The sequence below is a fragment of the Rosa rugosa genome, chromosome 2 (assembly GCF_958449725.1).
Source record: "Rosa rugosa chromosome 2, drRosRugo1.1, whole genome shotgun sequence".
NCBI classification, from domain to species: domain Eukaryota; kingdom Viridiplantae; phylum Streptophyta; class Magnoliopsida; order Rosales; family Rosaceae; genus Rosa; species Rosa rugosa.
The window spans coordinates 19,153,531-19,179,686 of record NC_084821.1 but is presented as its reverse complement, the minus strand read 5'-3'; the positions used below and the strand labels follow the sequence as shown (position 1 = coordinate 19,179,686).

Here is a 26,156-nt window from a genome sequence, read left to right as displayed (position 1 = left end):
CCCTTTTTTTTTTTTTTTTTTTGTTGAATTATTCATTTCTAAGGCTCCTCAAGTTTGAGTACGTCCACACCCTAGCAAATGTGAATCCAAATGTTTATCAAAATTTCCAATATTAACCTCCTTGTTGAGGTAGTATTCATTTCACAATTGTTGAAGCCATGGTTTCATCTGCTTTTTGATAGTTTGGTTCATTTAATTGTGAAGCTACGTAACTTTTTATTCACTCCAATGGGTTGCGTTTTTCCGACAACCAGGAAAAAGTCTAGAATGGTTGTTCACCAAAACTGGTACCATGCAAACTAATACTGAAAGTCAGTCTCACAGCCATTAATTGTCCTGATAATTGTAGTTTCAATGGACCATTAGAGAATAGGTCCTTCCTCTAGATCTAGGGGATCTAAACGTACAAAACACTACTAGAAAAACAGGTACTTTCACACGGATGGATTCTGTGTGAATACATTGAAATACACACGGAAGTCTGTGTGTATGGGCATTTTCACACAGTACAGTCACGGATTCACAATTTGTACGTGTTGCGAGCGTTGCTAAATCATTTTCACACGGAAAGCTTGTCCGTGTGAGCTATATTAGGTGGGTCCCATATGAATCCCAATTATATTAACTTCCAAATTTACAAACATTTAATTGCACTGTAGCATTAATGTTTCACACAGACAGCATCCTACACACAGATGATATAACTGTGGGTTTCTTTCCAAAAAAATTAAAAAAAAAAAATTCTATTAAATAAAATTATACAACAGAAAGTTTAAAGATACAACCCATCTTCAAAAGCTTAATTATATTCTTCAATATATACAATGGCAACTGCCGCACTAGATTAATAACTCCTAGAATTTTTTAGACAAAAACATACAAAATCTAGAAGTCATTAAACCAGGATCAAAACAACAAAAACATGAAGTTAAGAGCAACAAACATCATGACGAAGTTAAAGAGCAGCAAACATGGCTGAGTTGATCATGTCCTTGGCATTTCCATCAAGTCTTGCATTTTTTTCATGTTCTCCATCATCTGTAGTTGATCAGCTCTTATCTTATCCAACTTTGCCTCACGTTGTTTTTCTCTCTCAGCAACTTCATTCCTTTCCCTTGCAGATTCAATTCTCAATCTTTCAACCTCCATCAATGCTCTTGCAGACACACTTTTTTGTTCCTCCACAGCAGCCCTTAGTTCCTCCACCTCTTTTGAAATCCCTTTGTTTTCTGTATGGATGAAAGGAACATCAGCCCATTTATATCCCGTTCCCATTCCTCTAACTCGGTTCCTCCTCTCAACACCAAACACGTCAGCATATATATCTTCTACAACCTTAGGGGTTATTTCTATGTTTTGGTTAGCTTTCTCTGCTTCTTTTTGTTCAAAGATAAGCTACAACCATTGAATACAAACAATCATATTAAGCTGCAGCAATTTCAATTATAATGCAAATAATTGTAGTCAAATTTATAGTACTAACCACAGCTTGTGTTGATGCTTCATCAATGTACTCTGTTTTAGATCCCTTCTTTAGGTGGGTTATCTTGAATCTCTCTTTACGGTTAGGCGGTGAATCCTTTTTGTTTTCTAGTTGCTGCCAAAATCAGTACTAGTTAAAAATAGGCTGTTGGTGCAATTAATGCAGATAGTTTATTATATAACCACACACATACATATAGAAATATATAATAAACTGGTTTTACAACTGAAAAATTTAGAAGTATGAAATCAATTAGATATACCCTATATATGGACCAAGCAAATATGATAAGAAACATCAACCCAACCATATTAATCCTCTATAGAGGGTTGCAATACAACCATATTAATCCTCTATAGAGGGTTGCAATTCCCATATGCGCGCAGTTGAAGTAACACTGATCAATCTAACCTCCTAACAAATAATACCATACTTGAAGCAAGTCTTCACCTGCAATACACATTATATACTGATGGATTAAAAGTGAAATAAAAAAGGAAACTCACCCATTTATAAATTTTTGCTGCATAAGTCATTGTTCCAGTAGTATGGCTCATCTTCTTTTGTTTCCTATTTCTGACATTAATTGCAGCTTTTTCCTATACGCAAGCACAAGTATGAATAAATCAATGACATCAACTGTTGTTGAACAAATTTCATTAATAATTAATTTATTATCACAGATATAAGTTTCTATGAGTTTCCCAAACCTTTGTCTCTGCCTTTTCCAACCTGGTCACAAACCTTACCCATTGACCGCTGTCAACAGTATTGTCGCTGCACACGAACCTTGAAGGAGAATTCTGATAAGGTTCCCAAAAGGTCTTCTTTAGTATATGCTTATGATGTCTCCAACGGTCATTGATAATGTCTATTACATACTTCCTAATTGTGAATTTTCTTTTTTCCGTCTCTGGATTGGACCAATCAATAGTTCCCTGCAAGTCATAATTATTCAATATAATATTAAATCAATGCATAATTTAAACCTTTCATATATAAGGTAAACTTCATACCTGAACCTTTTCCCACATCATATCATGGTTATCTCCCTTTTTAAATTCAGTGAAGGATGGCACATCGATAGGATACAGTCCACCATCACTTGCCAAATATCCAAGGTAGCGAGAAAACTCCCCACACTTCTGTGTTGGCCATATTGGAGCACCCCCATCATCCCACAAAACATTTTCCCTCACTCCGTTCCTACCCCATTTTATTATGTTCTTTCCTCTTCCATTATCATCCCCATTGTCTCCGTTTAACTCATCATCTTCGTTATCATTACGCTGTCGTTTTCGGTTCTCAACAATATTCCCAAGATCTTCTGTCAAATTGTCCAAGCCTAAGTGCTCAAGGACATTATCTTCATCACCATTAAAGCCCTCCATATCTAAAACAATATATGTTACTGTCTATAAATGGAATCCTATTTGTAACACTAATCCAATTACTTTATTGTAACACTAATCCAATTACTTTATTGTAGCACTTTTCCTAACTGTACTCATAATTGAAACAAAATCAAGTGAAGATGACTATTACTGAAGCCAATTAACATTCAGGCAAATAAGGTCAGGGCACTTGTTTATATAAACAAAATTATAAAGATTAGATCTATCTTCAATAAAATAATTAGTAAGCAATCTCATATAATAGAATAACAAAACGCCTATCCACTGTGTGTGTGTATGAAACAAACCAAAACTCCTTCAATCCTTTTTATCTCAATATAATAATCAACAATCCATAACAAATACAAATGAAATAGACGTAAAATTGATAGTAGATCCTTTCAAGTAGAGAGTACCCAGTAGTGAAAGCTTCAATTTTGGACTTCATCAACTGCCTCCGCATTTGGCCACAAGATCGAGTGCTTTCGAACGGTAATAAGACAAGTGCAGATATTCACTATAGCCTAGACCATCACAGACTTGGGCTATAGATCAGATGTGGTTTGGTAAAAGCTATAGACTTAGGGTTTGGGGAGAAAGAGTCGGGGTTTGGGGAGAAAGATCGAGATTTATCAGCTGTCTCATACAAAACACGAAGTGAGAGAGTATAAACCAAAAGTTTTCGGCCACCTAATTTCCATTTAACTAGGTATTTAGACGGGTTTCCGTGTATATCTTAACAAAGTTTAAATGGACTAGGCCCATTCTATGGACAGAAGGCCGTGTGAGCTTCTTAAAGAGCGGGATATATATTTGCTTTCCCGCTCCATACAAATTTTGGTTTCATATTCATTTATCTTCTACATAGGTTTGTGTCATTTTAATGTCAAACTCTTATAATTGACAAAACAAACCAAATCACATCATTGTAAATAAATACGTGGTTTATGCCTTGTTCTGTAAAATCACCCAACATTCTGATGAAATATATTTTAATTTACTACCAACCCGTTATTATTTTTTCCAAGTAATTAATAAGTTGAATGTAAAAAAAAACATGCCTGCACCAATACACCATGAAGAATAAATCTCACTTACATTAGAACAAATACTAGCATTATTTAAGGACTGCTATGTACTTGTTGTAATTACAAGTACACCCAAAACATCATATCTCCATATTGCAATGGTTAATTTTAAGAACTTTCTCAATTTTATTTCTATCCAACTTGGACCGCTGGATAGGTCCCTTTTATCTCATTTGTAGTAGCAACATAATTCTAAATTAATCCCTCAGACAAACTAAAGATGCTTCTCACTAATTGTTCTGGAATACTAGACAATGGAGGATATAAATCACATATTATGCAATCTAGTTCAGTCAAATGGACAAGAAAGCTACAAGAAGCCAACAGGCTATACATTCATCATCAGCAAAATGTTCCACAACCCAAATTGTATAATAATCCATCAAAATCTGTAATGCAAAGTGATCCATACCATTCATGACCAAAATTTGACATTGGTCAGATCAAAGACAACATTATCTTCATTCTTTCCTAATCTAACACAATATCTGGCATATCTGATCTTGCAACAGTCACATCCTCGACATCACCGTGGTCATTGTGTAGTTCCTGATGTGCATATGGTTCAGGCACTGAGCCTGCACCCATGTCAAAGTAATCTTTTGGACTCGTCCTCACAATTACATCCCAATCCAATTCAACCGGACACTTAACATAAAAGACCTGTAAAGTTTGTGAGGCAAATACTAAAGTGTCAGGCTTAGGAACCAAGTGATTAAAGTTAGCTAATAAGAATCCATACTCATCCTTCTTAATCCCGCGATTGACTGACCGGTTATCAATCCAATCACCATCAAATAATAATACTTTCCGACCACCATGGTAGTTTAGCTCTATGATATCTGTTAATACACCATAGTAATCCTGCATTCCATCTCTTGGTTGGCGGTCATGAGCAGTAGAATAACAATTTCTTGCAGCACTAACAAAAATTCCACTATTTTGAGCATTGGATCCGGTGTCCAGGGACTTCACATGAAAGCGGAAACCGTTTATAACATATCTTTTGTATCTTCCAGCTTTTTTAATAGGGCCAGCAGCTAATGCTCTGATATCAGGATCGATAGTACTATCACCATTCCAGGCCTTTTCTTCTATCTACATAAAAATAGCCAAAAAAATAGTTATAGTGATTTGAGTATGCAGTATGCTGATGTATCATGGTCATATGGTTTGAAACTAAAATGAAAATCCATAACAATTTACAAGTTTCTTGAAGAATGCAGCAAAAGATAAATTTGCCAATCTCTCTGAGTCTTGTAGTGAGCGTCGACCTCTCTTCTTTTGAGCAGCATCCACATGTTCACTATGAGTACCAAAACCAGAAATATAAATTAATTATACTAGCACGTCCATATCATATATCCATCTTTTATTAACAACTTTGATTAGTAAACTCACAGTAGGTCAGGCTTGATATCAGGACAATTGATAAGAACATGTGTATGAGCTCTTAACCATTCCTCATCACTTAGCTTGAACTCATGGGGTTTCTCTAGAGCACGTCCTTTTTGAGCAAAGATCTGCAATCCCAACCTCTGAACATTATTCGGGTCATCCGCGTTTCGACCTATTCTTGTTCTTTTGGAATCCACTCCATCTGCTAGATACATAACACAGAACGAAAGTGTCTCTTCTATTATGTACCCCTCTGCAATACAACCTTCAAGAAGGTTTTTGTTTCTCACATACTTCTTTAACATGAACAAATACCTATTAACAACAAACACAATATTATACCATTATCATCTTTGCATTTGACCAAAGTTAATAAATGATATTTAGTGAAACCTGGGAGTATATATTCAACATTAATAAAACACACTGAAGCATAGACACAAGGTTTCTGATACATATATACATATATATGGTAAAAGTAAAAGCTAATAAGTATAAATGATATTCAATGAAGCCTGGGAATATATATTCAAACATTAATAAACACACTGAAGCATTGACACAAGGTTTGTTATATACATATATATGGGTAAAAGTGAAAGCTAATTAGTAGAATGGTTGTACCTTTCAATGGGATACATCCAACGATAATGAACCGGTCCAGCTATAGCAGCCTCGTCAGCCAAATGAATCGGAAGATGTTCCATGATGTCAAAAAATGCAGGTGGCATGATAGACTCCAGGGTGCAAAGTGTTATAGCAATTTCAGAAGACAAATTGGTAAAATATTCAACTGATCCCACCTTGCTGCATAAGTGTTTGAAAAATGAACTTAGTTTAAGTAACACCGTGACTAAGACCTTATGACTAATGGCTCGACGAATGGCAATAGGAAAAAGATATTGCATTAGAATGTGACTGTCATGACTTTTAAGTCCCACCAAAGTCCTTTCTTCAATGCGCACACAATTACTAACATTTGAGCTAAACCCATCTGGTGGATGTATTGAAGCTAGCACCTTGCATATTGTGGACTTCTCAACATTTTTTAAGTTGAAAATTGCAAGAGGATATCCTCCTGGTGTTATTGGGTGAAGACCGTGCTTAACATTCAGAAGTACCATGTCCTCACGAGCTTTTGCACTATTCTTATTCTTCCATTTCATCCCAAGCAATGTCCCAACCACACTATCTGTTACATTTTTTTCGATATGCATAACATCGAGGTTGTGACGTAGCAACAAATGCTCCCAATATGGCAGATCAAAAAATATACTAATCTTCCTCCAATTCCCTTTGTACGGCTCAGGCACACCTTTCGAACGTGATCGCTTTCGAGTCAGAGGAGATTTTGTTCCCTTCCCAAATTGAAACTTCAAACCGCTTATAGCTCTAAGGCAATCAGACCCTGTCATTAGCTTTGGTCGGTCACGATGCTCAGGGAAACCATTAAAGTTGTTTCGCCAACCACGATATTGATGGTCTTCATCTAACCATCGTCGATGACCCATAAAACATTCCTTCTTCCCATTATGCAATCTGGTGGAATGTTTTAATACCTTCATTCCACAAATTCTTCAGCTCTTCCACTAGCGGTTGCAAATAAATATCGATATCATTACCGGGCCCTTTAGGTCCTGGAATAAGCAAAGATAGCATGATGTAAGGTTGCTTCATGCACAACCAAGGAGGAAGATTATAAACTGTCATGACAACCGGCCAAGTGCTATGTGAAGTACTCATATTTCCAAATGGATTGAACCCATCACTTGCCAAACCCAAACGTACATTACGACTCTCATTTCCAAAGTTTGGATACATCTCATCTAACTTGGACCAAGCAGGAGAATCCGCTGGATGACGGAGTTTCCCGTCTTTAGTACGTTTAGTAGAATGCCATGTCATTGACTCTGATGTGTGCCGAGACATATACAACCGCTGCAATCTAGGTCCCAATGGAAAATAACGAAGTACCTTTGCTGATCTTAGTTTACCAGTTGCTCCATCTTCAGTAGGCCTTGGGTTGTATCGACTTGCCCCACAAATACTACAAATTGTCTCAGCAAAATGTTCTTTCCAAAACAACATGCAGTCATTTGGACATGCATCTATCTTTTCATACAACAATCCAAGGTCTTTCACCAACTTCTTAGTTTTATAAAAACTAGCAGGGAGGTTCTCACTTTCAGGGAAAGAAGCCTTCAACAACTTCAATGCCTCTGTGAATGAAACATCGCTCCATCCATGTAAAGACTTAAGTTGATAATACCTGACCAAGAAGTCAATCATTTTTTTACGAGCACCAGGGAACAAATCCATATCAGCTTCACTCATTAGCTTGTAAAATTTGGCTGCATCAGGTGTTAGACAAGGATCTTCATTGGGAAAATCATCAACTTCTATATCTGGGACATAGTCATTATCATGAATGCCAAAAGCATCTTGTAACATGTCTGGTATATCACCAACTATGGTGGGATGTTGTGGCTCAAATGGTGTTGCAATATTGATTGCTTCTAATTGCGGTAACTGATCACCATGCTCTACCCATGGCAAATTAACATAGACCGGATCAAACCCGTCAACATAAATATGGTCTTTAACAATTTCCACGGCCATTGCCCATCTGTTGCGGCACTTTCGACAAGGGCATTTGATTTTGTTTAGGAATGAAGAATACTGTAATGAATAATTGATGAATGCATCCCGTCCTTGTTCATATTCATCACAATCACGATCAAGAAAAACCCATTCTCTATCCATGTTATTTACAACTTGAGCTACAGATTGGTGCCTGGAAATAGAAAGTAGAAGAAAAAGCACAAGAAAACAAGGTCATGATATCTCAATTGTCTATCTAGATCATATGTCTGACGAAACAATGTTCTTGACTGAATAATTTCATCTCAACTACAGAGTTAGACAAACAACTTCCTATAACTCAAATCTGTACTAAAATAACGAAATCCATTAAAAACCCAAGCATATACCGTTATACACTATATAATAGTGATGATCAGATTAGAGAGATGAAGAGTCCAATTACCTCCATGAAATTGGTGGATGAAGAAAGGGAATCTGTTGATTCCTAACTTACAGTTAATTAGATCTTTGAGACATGAAGAACTCCTATAACCGGAAGAATAAGCTGAATGGATCAAATCTCTTGGAAGGGAAACAAACACTATTTTGAAGTTGAATCCATGAAGAAAAGCAAGTCTGTTTGAAGTGCAGAACTACTCTTAAGAGATTTTTTATTTTTGCAAATGATAAAAACAGTAAGGCTTTGCTGTGGTTGCGGACGATTAAAGAGATATAAACTAATATTCACACGGAAATCCGTGGGAATATACATCATTTAATAAAAAGAAACGTATTAGTGGGGATTGTTAGACAGAAGGTTATACTTATTAAAAAATAAAAATAAAAATAAAAATGAAAAATATAAAATTACAAACATTCCCAACAAAAATATAATAATGTTATATTATTAGATGAATATGAATACATAACACATAAAAACTTATAACATTCACATAACATAGATAAACAAATAAAACATTTGTGCATCACTAGCATGCAGGCAAATGTAGTACAAACACTACATAATTTTACAAACAATTACTAAAAGGCAGGAAATTAAAATCGAATGTGCTCTTATTATAAGATGCGTACAACTTATACATTCTCAATTTTCATCAGATGAGACATCAATCGCAATGGTAGAGATTGGACGAGATGGACCGGCTTCTGGTTTTTCAATCTTTACCCGAGTATAGGAAACACGAGGCTTTACTTCAAGATCGTCATTACTGAGATTAATAGGGTAACGAGGGTCTGTCCCGGGATAAAACCAAGCTGGTAGAACTCGGCCTCCCGGACAATTAAAAACGCCTGAATGTAAAGGGTTCACCTGTATAGCAGGCAAAGGAGGTGCAGCAGGTTGAACACCATAACTCAAACCAAGTGATGAGTTAACTGGAGGCATTTGTGCACCAACATCTATACTGGAGTTACAAACATAATTATCATTTGGAGGAGATGTAGAGCGAATACGACTTCGTCCATGATTACGAGTACTCCTATTTGGACGCTTAGAAGACATTTGACAAAATTAACTGAAAGGCTAAAAATGCAAAGACTGAACTTCAGAACTCAGTTCGAAGGCAAAGTTAACAAAAGATGATGATATTTTTGGGAGAAGAAGGAAAGGTGATGCTGAATTTATAGAGGATACTAAAGAAAAATTGTTGTAACCTATACACGGTACTCTCTGTATAAACTGAAAAGAAAAATTTGATAAGACTAAACGCTGATATTAGAATATTATGCTTTTACATTTTCACACGGAATACAGTGGGTAAATTAAAACTACACTTATTTGACATGACTAAAAGCTGGTGTTGGAATCTTATTATTCATATTTTTACACAGATATCCGTGTGAAGTGATATTTCACACGGAAAACAGTGTGAATTTTTAATTTACCCTCTGACAAATTTACAGGATTCTCTGAATTGTACTTTATTTCACACGGACTCCGTGTGTCAATTGGATTGAAAAATATTGGGTCCCAGTTTGAACCTTATGTAGCCACAATAGTCTGTGTGGAAAATATATACACATGGATTTCCGTGTGTACTATAGCACTTTATACATGGATAATTGTCCGTGTGAACCTCTGTGACAACACGATCGTGTGAAAGGACCTGTTTTTCTAGTAGTGAAATGCAAAATTTTTGGATTTGTATGGCTATGATGTAATAATCCATTAAATTCATCGAAGTTGATATGTATGTTCAAGTTCAAAAAAGAGTAGCAACGTATCAATCATGTATCCACGATAATTTAATTAGTGACATAAATATCTTTTTTGTTCATACATGAGAGGTCATGAGTTTTATAGTTGTACAATTTTGTGGAATTGAAACCTTCTCTACACACAAAAACAAATTCTTGTAACCCCGTTTATCTCATGGAGGTTGTTCGTAATGCATTGTTCCGTAATTTCTCGAATGCAAGTTATTAAGTGTGATCATTTTTTTTTTCTTTTTCTTTTTTTAATTGACAATTTTTTATTTTTTATTTTTAAATAAAAGGTTGGTGCGGCTGCCCTCAAGGCTTGATTAATAAAACTTTCGAATACAAGAGATGAACATAAAACCTAAACCTCTGAGTACAATAAGCATCTAGAAACTAACTGAAATGATATCAGAAGACTCTACCAAATAAATATATTTAAGGATTAAATTATGTTTACTACTTTGTACTTTCAAGGGTTCATCAGTTCAATCCCTGCACTTCTAATTTAATCAGAAAAGTCCTTGCACTCTCTAATTTAATCAAATCGATCCAATCCATCACTATTCCGTCAATTTTAGCTGTTAAAATGCTGACGTGGGACCTTTGCACGGAAAAATTCTCAAACTACCATCGCTAGGCAGCCCGCCGACCCGTCAGTGTTGTGAATGCAGATAGGTAGTTTGGAAATTTTTCCCGAAAATTGAAGGAATGGTGATGGATTGGATCGATTTGATGAAATTGGAGAGTGCAAGGACTTTTCTGATTAAATTAGAAGTGCAGGGACTGAACTGATGAACCCTTAAAAGTACAGGGTAGTAAGCAGAATTTAGTCCTATATTTAATCAGGCACAAATTAGCAGAGAGTGCTCTACTAACAATCTTAATGATGGGTAAGAATTCCTAAAGGAGGCCAGTCCATGCTTCTTTGGGATTGAGGTGGAACAGTGGAACTAGTAGTGCCATACAACAACTATCTCCGAATTAATTATCTCGCCTCAGTCTCTACTTTACTCAGAGAGAATAAATCAAGTTTTCTTTGGTCTAAGAGAATAAATCAAGTTGCATATATTGTGTAATGAATTATTCTTTGACAAAAAAAAAAGAAGTTATATAACTCAGTCTCATACTCACTCTTTTATAAATGGATCACCATATGTTCTCCTTCCCACGAGGAAATCAGCTGTGTCTAAATTCTCTATCCCAGTTCTATCACTTTTCTAGTTTACTGCCACTTGTCCTTGCCACAAACTGAACTTAAACACCGTTAAATCTAGACTAAAAAGACTAGCAATAATAATCTTTTTTTTTTTTTGAATAATAATCTTTGTTATTTAGAATTTTATTTTCAGCCTTTGCCTCTGTAATCGAGAGGACCCATTGCCGGATCGTAAAACCCACCTCGCACCGGCGTTCCTATTCGTCAACCAAATCCAGTATGAGAGCGTGCCTCTTTATCTATAAAGAAGCTAAACGTTACTCCCGTCGCTGACTCAGTAGCAACCTCTTAAGGTTTGGGCTGAGGCCATGGTAGAGAGAGAGAGGCGGGTGAGGGAGGCTAGGAATAGATAGGTCGGCGGCAAAGAAAGCTAGGAAGTTGAGAAGCCATGGAGAAAGAAAGGGCGAGAGTGGGCGAGGGGTTTAAGAGAGGGTTTGCTTCTTTGTTAGAAAAGAAATCATCGCAGGTTATCTCAATTTCTCCAACTTCATCAACTCATCTGCTGCCTATTCCATATCTTTTGCAAACTCTGTGCAGAAATTACAAGAATTGGTCTTTTCAATATTAGTTTTCTATAAGGACGCCCCATCCTCAATTTCTTTCTGTCTAATTATTGCCAACACAGAACCAATCCTGCAGATCTGGTTATACTCCTCAAATGCCGACACCAATCAATACGAAGGGAGAGTAAATTAAAATCCAATAATCCATTACTTGGAATCTCGGATACACAAAAGAATACCCCTTCCTCAGCTATAACCCATCTCTAACTTAATCCAACCCAAATCCGGTTTCCTGTCCCTCCATAGCCATGCTTGGTTGCATCCATAAGCCACTCTCTTAAACATCTCTTGTTTATAGCAGCGAGTCGGCGTCTCCATTGTAAGAGCTGGGTGATTTGTTTCTTTTGTTTCTTTGATCTTGATCTGGGAAAGTAGACACGAAGATGTATTGATATGCAGAAAGACTCTAGATAGAATATTTGTATTTCCGTTTCATCTTCGTTTTTTATCAGTTAATTGTCATTTTAAAATTTTAATACAAAATAATAGAAAATAAGGGATTTCACAGAGTTAGTCTTCTGTTAAGTGTGAGGACAGGTGTCAAAGAATGAAGTATGTGACAGAATTGGGATAGAGAATTTAGGGACAGCTGATTTCCTCCCCTCTTTCCTTCCCCCCTAAGCTACAAGAGACCAAAGAGTTATAAATTAGGCCCCTTTGTTTAGCAAATTCATGGCAAAGTAGGGTACTGAGATTTAAATTAAAGGCGTGGTGTGAAAGATCGATCAACTAACAAGTGGGCACAGACCAAGGGCATCGATTTTCCACTTGAGAGATTCTTGCGTGGGGCAGCAGCACCACGTGGCAGTGCGGCTGACCAATCAGTGTCCAGTAGGAGGGTATTTTGAGTATTGTACTTTTAAAAAACAGGGACAGTTTTGGAATAAGGAGAAAATTTTCTAGTGTCTGATTGGTCAGACGTACGTACGCAAGCATTTTTCTTTCCACTTTTCCTACTCTCATTGACTTGTTAGACTAGAATTATGACTATATCATCATTCCAAAATAAGCCCATTTTCCACGAAACATACATATATATGATGTTGAAATAATGAGAATATTGAAATACGTCAGACATCAATGTTGGGAAAAAAATAATGATGTGATGTTAGAGGGACAAAATTTAAGAAGGGTCACAACTCACAGCTTTCATCTATATTAATGTGCATGGTCCTATTAGAAGGTCGAGTTCTTTTCATCATAATGCTGAAGTTGAGATCGATATTGAATGGTTCTAAACTTCTAATCGATGAGAATCAGATGGAAAAGAGAAAACTTCAGTTTGAAAGCTTAAGATCAAGACTTTTGGTCAGGACTTGCTTGGTCCTGCCATGAGAAGTGTCTCGACTCTATTCATTATGAAATAGAATTCTTCGTCTAAAACTTTGTTCGACTTTTGAAAACAGCCAAAGGTTGGGTACGCTGCTTAGTTAGCTAAAGTCAATGGCGACCTCAATAGTAACTTTAAAGCAGCAAAAGCAAAAGAATAGTAACCTTAACCAGAAGAAAGGAATATCCGAATATGAAATTAAGAGTCAAATTTACCCGTAAAAGTATATATAGCAGTTCAAGTTTAAGCGTAAAATCTTCAGGCATAAACTTATCATATTCATATCAGTGAATGATTTGAATGAGGACACCATTTCGAATTTGACTATGCTGATTACTGAGCTCGAAATGTCTTTATTTAAATCCGCATCCCAAAGAAAGAGGTAGGGGGAGAAGGTAACCATAGCCATTTAGAGTTTCACTTTCACATTTCTCATAACAGACTGTCCTCAAGTTAATCAAATAGTAAACAGATTAAAACCTTAAATGGAGAATATAAGAGGATGGTTTTACAACTTGGAAAACAGAATCCTTCTAATACCTCAATTGAACTTCAGATCGTTGTAGACCCTAAAAGTGCATATTTATACGATCAACTTTACCTTTTTTTTTTTTTTTTTTTTTTTTTTTTTTTAAGGAAAGGAAGATATATTCCTGTGATCGAAAAGATCATACGACCGTGCAAGATCGAAAAGATCATATGACTGCACATTAAAAATGACTACTACCCTAGACTACTACTCCTTGATCAATGAGAAGCTATAACACCAAAAAACCAGTACATCCGCCTAAGACATTTTTGGTACGTGTACATCAATACTAACCCTTGGACACGTTGTAACAACCGAAAGAAAGAAGGTATACAGGGCCAAGGCCCACTGCACCCACCTGTAAAAGATGGAGCATTATTAGCCAAAAAAATGCAAAATGAAATCTAAATATTACGCCTACGTACACCACCCTACCCTTAAGCATCTAAGTTGACTAGCTTGAAGACTAAAGAAGACAACACAGTAATAACCGAGAGTAAGGGCAGTGTAAGGCTCCTTCTCCTAATCCACCTAGGGAAGAGGCTGCAGCTCCTCCACAACCCTAATAGATTGGGATCCGAGATCTACATCTCCAACCTGAAGCACCAGGCCTGTCGCCGACTCAGGCTGCATTGCATCCGAATGGAGAAGCTCTTAGATTACCTGTTTGGTCTTCGGTTTGTTTCTCCTACCGCGGGGACGACCCTTTGGCACTTGGCCAGTTGAGGAAACAACCACATCAAACAGGCCTTCTGAAGATAGTTCCAAGCCAAGGTTCTCAGGTTGCAGCTCTAGAGGCACCACTCCAAACCATGCTTTGGACGCTTTCCAACACCAAACAACACATCATCCCTCAACCTCTTCACCCCAGAAACCCTAATTGGCTCCCCGGCCTCCACAAGAGCAGCAGGAAGCTCTGAAGAAACTAGGACAGGAGGTGTACTCCCCCTGGCCTCCATGGTTGTCGGCCCTACATCCACTGCTGCCTCTACCACCATAGTCCCACCGACCGCTGCATCCTCCTCTGCCATACGCGGACATGCTGCATCACCATGATTAATCATGATGCAAACACGAGAGTGTCCTAGCAATCTCTCATACCTGAAACGCAGCCGTAGCACGTCAGTTGGAGAAATCCTAGCCCTCCGTTCAAATCTGACCGGGAGATTGATCTACAAAGTGAGCCTGACACACATCACACCTCGCCGGATCCAGCCCTGATCAACCTGCAAAACGGGCCCAATGGTCTCACCGATTAGCCTAGCCGTAGCATCCGTTAGTAACGCCGGAGGAAACCCTTTAATCTCCACCTAAATCCACACGAAGTCAAGAGGAACTGTCACAATCTCCGAAAATCTGTCGTAGTCATTCAGAAGGATCATGGTGCGCTGGAAACTCCATGGCCCTCCTTTCTTGATCCGAGCAATATCTCGCTTTTTGGTGAAGGTAAACAAGAAACGATCTATCCGAGCCTGCACATCCACCGTTTCGGTCAGCCTCCACATCCACCGTTTCGGTCAGCCTCCACATCGACTGTATGGCACTTCGGAATGAATCAACGTTGGCAGGTCGACAACTATTCAGTCTCCCGACCATGAAATGGTGCTGGGCCAGAAAAGCCGAACCCGCACTCCTGAGGTTTCCAAAGTTCAGAGGCTCGTTATCGACTTGGGGCGACAACTTCGCCACCATACGTGCTGTCATCGCAGTCATGAGAAGAGCGCTGCATAACCTAGCTCTCAAAACCCTAACCCTAACAGAGCGTGAGAGAGGGGAGAGGAAAAGTCGCTGTATTTTTTCAACTATTGAATTTATTTATACGATCAACTTGACAAGGCACTTCTCTATGAAACAGTTCCTTGTGTATTTCCTCCTCAAGCAAACGACCCGAATAATTTGTTAGTTTATACAAAACCTTACCATTTTTCAGCAGATACTTGAGCACATCCATCTCAGCCCGCCGAGCCTTGGATCCCCTCATGGAGATAGTCTTTAGGTGTGACGTCAAAAACAAATAGGCACCACCTCCAGTGGATTCCATTGATGCCCTAAATCTGTCAATTATAGAGATCTATGGTATAATTGTATTGATCTTCTTCTCCAAACTAGAGAATATATATAACAATGCAAGCTACTTAAGGCTATGTATGAAAACTAAATACAACAGGTCAAGTAATACAGCTACATTAAATACATTAGAGATCTTGTCTGCTGCTTAACAAAGTTGTCCATATTTGCTGCTTCTACTAGTACTATAGGTGTGTTGAATAGAGTAGGTCACGTAACACTCCCCCTCAAGTTGAGGAATAGATGTCACGCATACTCAACTTGTCTAGTGAGCTGTGGAACACTTTTCTAGAAACAATTTTGGTCAAAAAATCTATAAGTTGATCTTCAATAGGTACATGTGGCATGTTAATGTTTTCCAACTCCAACTTCTCCTTGATGAAATGCCGATCAACTTCAACATGTTTTGTTTTGTCATGTTGAACTAGATTTTGTGTTATATCAATGGTTACTTTATTGTCAACATCAAGGACTAAAATATCGAATATCGATAGTCCAAAAAATGAAAATTTTGATGAAAATATCAAGGAAATTTAGATCTAAGTATTTTTTTTTTTAAAAAAAATGATGGAAATTTAGAAAGTAACATGGAAATCATTAATAAATTTTTATGAAATGTTTACATGATCAGTTACCTATAGTATTTAAAAAAAAGTGTTTGATAAACTTAATTGTATAATGATTGTAGTAATTTAAAGTATAATAAGATACACTAACATGACAAAGAAATGAAATTCTACATGAGAAATCTAAAAAATGACTTAAATAGGAGATTAGGAGAGTTAATTATTGATTATAATAATATTTTGGGCTAAATACTAGTTAGTACCTTGTGGTTTAGGTCCAAAATCAATTCAGTCCCTGGACTTCTAATTTCATCAAAAACACCCCTGCACTTTCAATTTTGATCTAATAGGTCCAATTCGTTAATATTCTTTCAAATAGTTGGATTATTTGTTGAAAAACTATTTATTTTTAATAGTAGGACTCACTCCTAAATTGACAAGGCAGACCACCTCGACACCACATCATAAAACATAGGCCATATATGATCCACATTAACAAGTTAAATAACTCAATTGTCGGAAAACTAACAAATTGGACCTATTAGATCAAAATTGAAAGTGCAGGGGTGTTTTTGATGAAATTAGAAGTTCAGGGACTGAATTGATTTTGGACCTAAACCACAAGGTAGTAATTTGTATTTAGCCCTATTTTATAGTTAAATAGATATGTTAAAAAAAAACATCAGTCTTCAAACAAATAGAAAAAGAAGTAGAAGTTTCGAATATTTCCGGAAATATCGCGAAATTTCGGGAGAATATCAGGAATTTAGTGAAAATGTCGAATATTTATGGAAATATCGCGAAATTTCAAAAATTTCTCACGATATTCTCTTGGTAAGTCAAAGATATATCGAGATCCTAAAAAAACAGAAATATCGCCGAAATTTTGAGGATATTATCGATTTTTCAGTCCTTCAACATGTAGATGGCGATGGCCAGGTGAACTATGAAGAGTTTGCTAGGATGATGGTTAATAAATGAATGTATGTTTCAGATTCTGACATGGTCGGGATACTGGACACGCTTGGTTGTTGCCTTGTTGGAGAAGTTGTAGTATGTTGGCATTTGAACCCTCGTTAATAAGATGGGATTCTCTTTTCTGCTATTAGGTGCATGGAAGATGGCTTCAGTAGAAAATTATGAAATATTGTGATTGAAATTGATAGAATCAATGACAAAAGCAATGGCTTGATAGTTTTTTTGATAAGCAATGGCTTCATAGTTGCTTGTGATATAATACATTTGGGTTATCCAAAACATCTTTACATCTTTACATTTGGGCAATCATCAGAGATGAGTTTGGTGGGTGTTTAGCTGCAATTGCATGCCCTTTTTTCAGGGTTAGATATGCATTCCATATGGAGTGTGAGGCTATGAGAGCAGGTCTCCTTCTAATTATTCACCAAGGCATGACAGAGGTCGACATTGAGACCGATTGTGTTGCGGTGGTTAATGCACTTAATGGAAGCATGGAGGACTTCTCTGAGGTAGGTTGCATTGTTGAAGATTGTAAAGCGACCTGAATGCTATTCCTTCTTTTTCTTTACAACCTATTTATCGTGAAGCAAATGGTGTAGCCCATAGATTGGCGCATCTTACTAGTGTTTCTTACTTAGATGATTATTGGTTAGATGAGACTCCTGTGATTATCCAGGATGTACTCTATGAGGATTCTTGTACTAGTACTCGAGGTGTAGGTAATATGTCCCCCTCGTTGTACAATCATCCTTCTCATATTAATAATAATAACGGGCGTGGGGCTGAGCCTCCCAGTTAGGCTGGGTTCCAAACCCCTTTCAAAAAAAAAAAATTACATGCTATAAATCATAAGCTCGGTGAAGCCTAAAAGGGCTTCAAAGCAAAGCTATTTTATGAATCTAATTAAGTTTTTCTCACGGGTGTTTCTATTCATACTAGACCTCCTTACTTATCAGATCTCCAAATTTCTTTTTAAAATATACATTATGCTATGTACACCTCCCATAATTTTCCCAAAACGCTCTTGGGCTTATTATTTAACCAAACTTAGGGTTCTCGATATCCTTTTAATACCAAACAACTACCTTGTAATTGGTTTTCAAATAAAGATGTGAAATTGATATTTTTCTCTTTATCTAAGGCTCACAGCTGGTGAGAGGTTCATAACGGAGTTCATCAAATATATTATTTCAAGCAAAAACATAGTTGGAGTTTCCTAGCGTGAGTTCAAGATCTCCCTCTCCCCCCTCCCTCTCCCTCTCTCTCTCACCTATTCCACTATCATAGCCAGATTGATGCTAGTAAATCCAAGCACCATGGGAAGATCATAAAGAAATAGTACGATACTTGTTTGACAATTTTCGCTCTTTTTTTTATTATTATTTGAGGTTGGGCTCGATCTTAATCTTTGAGATCTTTCAATAATTTTTCTTGTTTAACTAGCTACTTCTCCCGCGCGATGCTGCGGGTTTAATTTCCCCCCCCCCCCCCCCCCCTCAAATCATGATCTACATAATATAATACAATTATAATTTTACACGTTACAACAACTGTTATTTTAATGAAGCTCGTAAAGAGAAAGAATGGTATTTTAACCAAGCTAGTATCAGGTTTCTAGAATGGGGGTTTAGCACTGATCTAATTCACTGGCAGACTGAAATGCATCTTCAACTAAAGCGGACTCATCTACCGATCCATGGACTGTACATACAGAATCCCAGTTAACTTGATCATGCAGAAGATGCAAGAAATGTGTCAACAAAAAAAAAAAAAAGGAATTATACAAACAATCTAGAAGTAGTTCATTACAGTTTGTTTATCTTCTTAGGTATGAACAAACCAAATCCCAAAACCTACCAAAAAATAAAAAAGGATAAAGCTTTACATAATCATATCCTCACTAAAACTATAGACCTTATATTGCAACAAACAGGTTTGGATCTCTTTACTATCGAATAAAAGATCTGTGGATTCATTGATTGTAACATGCTCACTCAGGTTTGGAGGTTAGACTCGAAGTAACTTTCTTTCTACTTTTCTTAAAAACTGTAAGAAGAAAAATAGAGGTCAGAGTAGAAGTCTAGAATTAGAAGCACACTATTCCGAAGCGGAGTACTGTTCATAAGCTATTCTTACCTGTTTGGAAATTAGAAACACTCTGTTCCTAAGGGAGTTACTGTTCATAACTACAGTAACCCATATTCTGTTTTTCTTCTTACTACCATAAATGATAGTAATACAATGAAAATGAACATGTTCTCCTCAAAACAGACATGGCAAAAGTTCACATCCTGAAATCTAACCTGAAAATCTCACAACAATTTTGTCTGGAGGGAAGACTTGTCTGATCATTGACATTTTAAGGGAAAAACCAAAGAATGAAAAATGTGGGACAAACCTGTGAAGCAACACAGCTAAGAAACTGGGGTAGATATAAGCTCAACCCTGACCCCCCAAAAACCCTTGCCTCTGCTTTTATATTTCCAGCATAGAGACATACAGTACTCAAACCACAAAGAGCAAAGTTATGAATAGATATATACAGAAAATTGCACCTGTTAAACGCTTGTCAGCATTGAACTTACCTCAAGTTGAGATATCAAGTGTAAACCATCATATGCAATTGTGTGTGAGTGTTTTTTTTTTTTTTTTTTTTTTGAAAGGATGCAATTGTGTTTTAACAATGTTACAAAATTTTGAAAAATTCACAGTTTTCCCCTGTGCTACTAATAAAGAGGAAAGTGTGAAAAGATATACAAATAAAATTGCATCAGTTAATAGCTTGTCAACATTGAACTTACCTAAAGTTCAGAGATCAAGTGTAAAGCATCATCTGCAATAGTGTTTTAACCTTTGGTCTCTTTACTTAGAAAAACTTACCTGGAAATATTATAAACTCCAAATTGAATGTAGTGCAGATGTAAGTACCAGATCCTCAAAGTAGTGCAAATGTATGATAAGATGTTTAAACTGCTCTGAAGGTATCCCAACGATGGCTCGATATTCATAACCTAACTCTGGTAAATCCATTTGTTCAGCGTATGATTCAGCCAATGCCATTTCAGAGAAACCAAACTCCCCAGTTCCTGTGATTTCATTTAGAGAGGAAATTAAACGGAACAGAAAAGTATTGGACTCAGAATGCAGATAGCATGTTTAAATAGGCTTTACAACAAAACAACAGTATCAAAAAGAAAAACAACATGCTGATTACCACATTGACAGTCTCTTATAATGTGAAAGAAGATATACCTCCAATTTGTCCGCTTTAGCCCTATGATTTTCCGGAAGTGTGCGGAATGCTTCTGTCAAGTGAAAGCACTCGCCGATATTTTCAGGTGAGACAAAGTCCATTGCAACTTTGATGCATGACTGGAAAATGAAAAAGGATCTAATTAAGAAGTGTAACATAACATGTGCAGAAGCATATATGCAAGTTAAATACTTCCATTGCAATAGGTCCACTAAATGAAACTGACTACAAAATGAAGAATGACAAATAGTTGGGTCAATTAAGCATAACCAATTGAAAGAACCAATTAAAACTTCCATAAACTTCCAAAACAACACGAAAGCCATTTAAAGGGTTCTGCAAAGTTTTAGCTTATGCTTTTATTGATAAGCTGCAATCACATTAAAGAAGCATCATTAACTTAAAAAAGAAATAACCCTGGGAAATCTTCAAACCCTAGTCTATACCAAAGCAGCCATCATAACCTAAAAAAGGTTCACAAAGCTTGAACATTCAAATCTTGAACATTTCTGACAACATAAGGAAAAAGTGGTCACCAATAGGGAAAGAGAATTACGTTGCTTCTGGAGGATACGCCATCAAATAGGTATGAGCATGTATCAAAGAGAGTTACCTTGCTTCTGGAGTAGATTGCTGCATGAAGTCTACTGAATCCATTACGCTCTTCCTCATACCAAAATCCATTACAGCTGGTTTCAACATTATAACGACAAATTAAGTTTGAAGTCTGATTCAACCGAGACTGAACAAAAACAAAAAAACTGCAACAAAACATTACAGCTGCATGAAGGCTCAAAACCGGAAAATCAATCAAAAAACCTGACGACATGAAAAAAAAAACACCGAAAGTAATCGAATTGAAATGGGTCAAAATACCTGAAAACATAACCAAAGAGAGCGTAGCTTAGCGGAAGTCGAAACGGATCGAATTGAAATGGGTCTTCTCTCCCTATTGTTGTTCTTCACCTCTCTGTACTTCTCTGGAGCAAAGACGCAAAGCCTCTGAATATCACCTCTCTCTCTCTCTCTCTCGATCGTTCTTGAACTCTCTATGCTCTCTGTTCGTGCAGCAAAGAAACAGAGCCACGCGGAGTCCCACAGGAGACGAACACCTGTCTGAGGTACTCAAGTAAAAAGGCAGAGAATGGAAGGGCAAAAGAGTCACGGCACTGTATTACTGTTCATTGAACAGTACCATTCTCATTTTACTTTTATATATACTAGCAAGATAGCCCGCGCGATGCTGCGGGTATATTATCAACATTATTCAATTTGACGATATTGAATTTACAAACATTAGGTACAGTATATAAATATTAGGTACACTATATAAGTATGTTATACATCACATTAGACATTGTTTTACATGACCCAAAGTCTGGTACTCTAGTCAGATTTGAAAATTGCATATAGTCATATATAACTACACATTATTTTACATGTTATAAAATCTGGTACTTTAGCCAGATTTCAAAATTACATATATGTTACACATTATTTGAAGTCGGATACTTTAGCTAGATTTCAAAACATGCTAATCAAGTAGGTGTATATGTGCATATTACAAAAAGTGGTTAAACTTCGCAAAAAACTTGTCGACGATAGCAGTTCAGACTCCGCATCTTTAGCTGGTTCTTTGTTCTATTTACTGCTATCAAGTCCTCACAAATGGTCACCTAATTAGCCAAGACAAAGTAAGAATGCAGCAGAAGGGAATAAGAATGGATAACAGTTGAATATGTAGCAAGTAACGGAAAAACAGAGAATTCCAGGAGCTGTTTCAAACTGGAAAAACTTAATCAAAATTTGTTATATTAGAAACATAGAGAGAGTAGCTATACATCCAATGCTCTTGTTTCCAGTTGGTGTCGTCTTGAGTTCGTTACACCTTCATCGAAGTAGATGGCCTCCATGTCATATCTGTGCTGTACATAAAACATCAATGCAATAAAGTCAAAAATAGAGACAATGGAAGCTGAAGAATCACTGGCAATAAGAGTTGCTAATGCACATAAGCAGAAATACAATTAACCATATACAAAGCAAAGCACAACTTACTCAGAAAAATACGTGTTTAGGATGCAGCTGAGCTACTTGCCAAAACTTGGTACCGAACATATTTATGAAGCAATGAATAAGGACATTGCTTGCTGGTGTAGTAATATGTGGTTTGATTCATTACAACTCTCTCATCTAATTCAGTCGAGACAGTTGCAAGTGCATAAATTCCTGGAAAGAACGATGACAAAATTAATCCAACTATTTCAGTCATTTGGGGAAAATGAATTGCAATATATATGAAAAGAGTAGCAGATATGTTACTTAGCCATTTCTAATTGCTTGTACACAAATGCATTCTCTTTGTATCATTTATTTGGGATAGAAAAAAAAAAAAAAAAAAAAAAAAAAAGCCAATCTTTTCAGGATTATTTGGTTGGGAACAAAAAATAGACAGAAAGTAGGATCAATATTCGGGAACCCCTCCTTCTGGAAAAATAGGTTCAGTGGGGCCTGGAATTTAGGGTCGAAGCTGAAACTATTAAATTAAAGTGATTTGAGTGATCAATCCGTCTATTCTCTACTTGATCAGAGTACGTATTTGAAAGAAAAAGCTAACGTTTAGGGTACCAGAATTATTGCATGGGTCTTTCTCTTTTTGATTCTTTGTGAGGTGATTTCTCGAAGAGTGCAGCAGTGCTGGAGCGACTGGTAAATATCTGGTCTTCCTATTAGTATGCTATCCACACAACTTTGGTTGGTTGAAGAACTGAGGTCAGGGTCAGTTTTGAGAACTTGTAAAGAAATTTTGGAAGCCTGAAAAGGAAAAATGTTGGTGGAGGTTTTTTGGTCTTCAATTCCTCTGTTCCCTCATAATTTCCATCAGAATAACAAAAGCTCTTTGAAGGCCAAGAACCAAAAGCCAAAACCTCACTTGCTAAATACTGTCCCCCGCAATGTAGAAGGTTCTTGTTCTGTATGATGGGAACTTGAGAAACCACTTCTACAGAAAAGCATATGCATCATTGGCTGCATTAAGTAACCCAAGTAAATAGAATGAATAACAAATTATATTAAAACGTTACAAAATCTTACTAATATCTTGATTAGGCTTCAGCATATGTGTGTAAAATTGAATATAGAGCAGTAGTACTGACTTTAATTTTAAAGAGAACACATCTGTTAGAGAAGTTGTGCAGCAATCAGTGAAACTCTTTTAAGTAACTTACCTGTAAAGGCATCTCCAAGATTATCATATTAAGTAGAAGTATTGGGGTATGAAAAGCCAACCCCAACTGGAGATTTCAGGAATAGCATGTTGGCCTCTGCTTCATCATAGGCATTTAATTTAACATATTAGCACAACATTGTGATCACAAAATGGAGTACCAAACGGTACAAAATCAAATGAGATATTCAAGTATACAGAAAAGGATATTTGCAATCTAACTGATTTGATTAAAGTGTGAAGCAGTGTCCCATAGCCCATACCTTTATTCCATGAGTAATTATTAAATCGAAGTCCATGGTCATCAGTTTCCACTATGAATGGACCAATCTCTTGGGTTGCTCCATATCCCACAGAAGAGCACCCAAGACCTGAAACATATAGCATCTTGTCACCTCGGTATATAACATGAAGTAGAAAAAAGTGCCTGACCATGGATTAATTGGATTTCATTGATATATAACAGAAGGACCAACATTGACTTATATCACCCCTAAATCATCCGAATCTGTAATGAAATGATTATAGACAGGAGATGCAAGTTTATTGGATGCAATCACCTATATATAGATCAACATGCCGGTATGCAGCATATCCATTTATATCTACATCAAAGTACAGCAAGTTAAGTGATTTGCTAACAATATCACAGAAATGCAACCTAATTAAATGCGCAGCATCACCCGGAGCCACTGGAAAACTTCCATGTAATATTAAACATTCCACCTACAGTTGAGTCATCCTTATCCATCTCTTGGTCAATCATATAAAAATTATCCGGTGTAATCTCCCTACTTGCACCTCTACTCTGATAATTCGGCGCATGAGTGGTCAAGGTTAGCAGCCGATTTCAGAGCAAGATACTCCACATCAGGGACCTAAAGTCTCCATAATGTGTCACTAAAAGGAGTTAAGTTTGAACCCTCAACATTGATCCTATAAATAGTCTCTAAAACCTGCGAAGAAAGGTTTCTGTACTTGTCTACAATGGCATCCACCAACTTAGCACCATAGTCTACTGTATGAAAAGAAGTCTGAATGGCAGTTCCAGATTTTGTCATAAACATGAATTCCCACCTCTAAACCCAACACAATTCAACTCCAAAACTCTAGAGCAACGAACCATGCAAGAATAAAAAGAAACAGAGATCAAACCTGGTGTCGGCATGCGCCAAGACTCTTCAAGATTGACTCCTCCGCTGTTCACAATATAAAATCTTTATGCAGTGTTGAGAATTTGAGATCATAGATTCCGGAGAACATCTTTATAGACTATATTTTTTGTATAATTGTTTGGTATTTCATTATTATTGTTTATTAAAATTTTTATTCCTTCTCTGGATGTAACTCTAGACAATGCAACGTATAGTTGTCCATGAGTGAAGACAGGTTCTGGAAGATATAAGCCGACTTGTTTCAAAGACTGTCCTTGACTTTTATTTATTGTCATTGCATAACATGGTCTTATTGGAAATTGACGTCTTTTTAAAACAAATGGCCATTTATTTTCTGATGCTGTAAGTACTATTCTAGGTATATAAAATTTATGATTAATGTTGATGCCAGTTAAAACCTTTGCTTCAATGATTCTATCAAATAAATTGGTAATGACTAATCTCGTACCATTGCATAAACCACATGTTTGGTTTAAATTTCTCAATAACATAATAGGCATTCCTTTTTTCAAAGTTAATTTATGAGATGGTAATCCGTTTAGTTCAAGACTGTTTAGAAATTCTGGAGGATATAAGATATTTAAATTCTCTATATTTTCGGTTGTCGGACATATAGTGTCGGAACTTAAATAAATGGCTGCGTCACCTGGTAATAAATTTATTGCGTAATTATTTATATCATTAACTGTAGCATTTTTTGGTGTAATAATAGCGCGTTCTTTTAAGTAATCAAATTTTTGGTAATTTGTATCAAAATCTGGGTAAGTAGCAAGAAATATTGCGCTAATCGGATCACTGTAAGTATGAATAAGCATATCGTCTGGAATTTCAACCCAAGAAGCATCTTTATCATCTGAATCTTGAATAGCACAAATATTTCCATCACCGATTTGTAAAATCCATTCTGCAAATTTTGATATTCTTTCTTTTTCTTCAATGCTTAGCCCTCTCTTCAATAATTTCATATTTTCTTTTAAATAAAAAATTCTAAAAAAAGGCCATAGATATGAATTATTTAAAGAAGCATCTATTATTTGAGCTTTTGTTCCTCCATTAATAACTGGTAATATCTGTCTAAAATCTCCAC

The 26,156-nt window shown here is 36.5% G+C and overlaps 2 protein-coding genes, 1 long non-coding RNA gene and 2 other non-coding genes across 5 annotated transcripts; all 5 read right to left on the bottom strand.

Annotated features, from left to right (window-relative positions):
• Window positions 1–838: 838 nt before the first annotated feature.
• Window positions 839–2,874, bottom strand: LOC133730501 (uncharacterized). The gene is made up of 5 exons (XM_062158079.1): window positions 2,500–2,874; window positions 2,194–2,421; window positions 1,990–2,082; window positions 1,484–1,597; window positions 839–1,395 (listed from the first exon to the last, which is right to left on the bottom strand). Exons 1-5 carry the CDS (start codon window positions 2,872–2,874, stop codon window positions 985–987), a joined length of 1,221 nt encoding a protein of 406 aa, XP_062014063.1. The 3' UTR covers window positions 839–984.
• Window positions 2,875–6,893: 4,019 nt separating this feature from the next.
• On the bottom strand, window positions 6,894–8,126 carry LOC133730500 (uncharacterized). Its single transcript, XM_062158078.1, has one exon. It carries the CDS (start codon window positions 8,124–8,126, stop codon window positions 6,894–6,896), a length of 1,233 nt encoding a protein of 410 aa, XP_062014062.1.
• An 11,659-nt stretch (window positions 8,127–19,785) lies between these two features.
• Window positions 19,786–21,921, bottom strand: LOC133728235 (uncharacterized). The gene is made up of 3 exons (XR_009855693.1): window positions 21,545–21,921; window positions 20,668–20,787; window positions 19,786–20,501 (listed from the first exon to the last, which is right to left on the bottom strand). It is a non-coding gene; the product is annotated as an uncharacterized LOC133728235 (long non-coding RNA).
• Window positions 19,966–20,027, bottom strand: LOC133734934 (small nucleolar RNA snoR101). Its single transcript, XR_009858680.1, has one exon. It is a non-coding gene; the product is annotated as a small nucleolar RNA snoR101 (small nucleolar RNA).
• On the bottom strand, window positions 20,182–20,243 carry LOC133734930 (small nucleolar RNA snoR101). The gene has a single exon (XR_009858676.1). It is a non-coding gene; the product is annotated as a small nucleolar RNA snoR101 (small nucleolar RNA).
• Window positions 21,922–26,156: the final 4,235 nt, after the last annotated feature.

Bases quoted from the DNA above. Each gene is read 5' to 3' on its own strand.
- LOC133730500 (XM_062158078.1), bottom strand. From the start codon at position 8,126: ATGGATAGAGAATGGGTTTTTCTTGATCGTGATTGTGATGAATATGAA.
- LOC133730501 (XM_062158079.1), bottom strand. From the start codon at position 2,874: ATGGAGGGCTTTAATGGTGATGAAGATAATGTCCTTGAGCACTTAGGC. The intron at 2,422-2,499 runs GTATGAAGTTTA...TATGACTTGCAG, and splicing joins TGATGTGGGAAAAGGTTCAG to GGAACTATTGATTGGTCCAA. The intron at 1,396-1,483 runs GTTAGTACTATA...CAATGGTTGTAG, and splicing joins AAGCATCAACACAAGCTGTG to CTTATCTTTGAACAAAAAGA.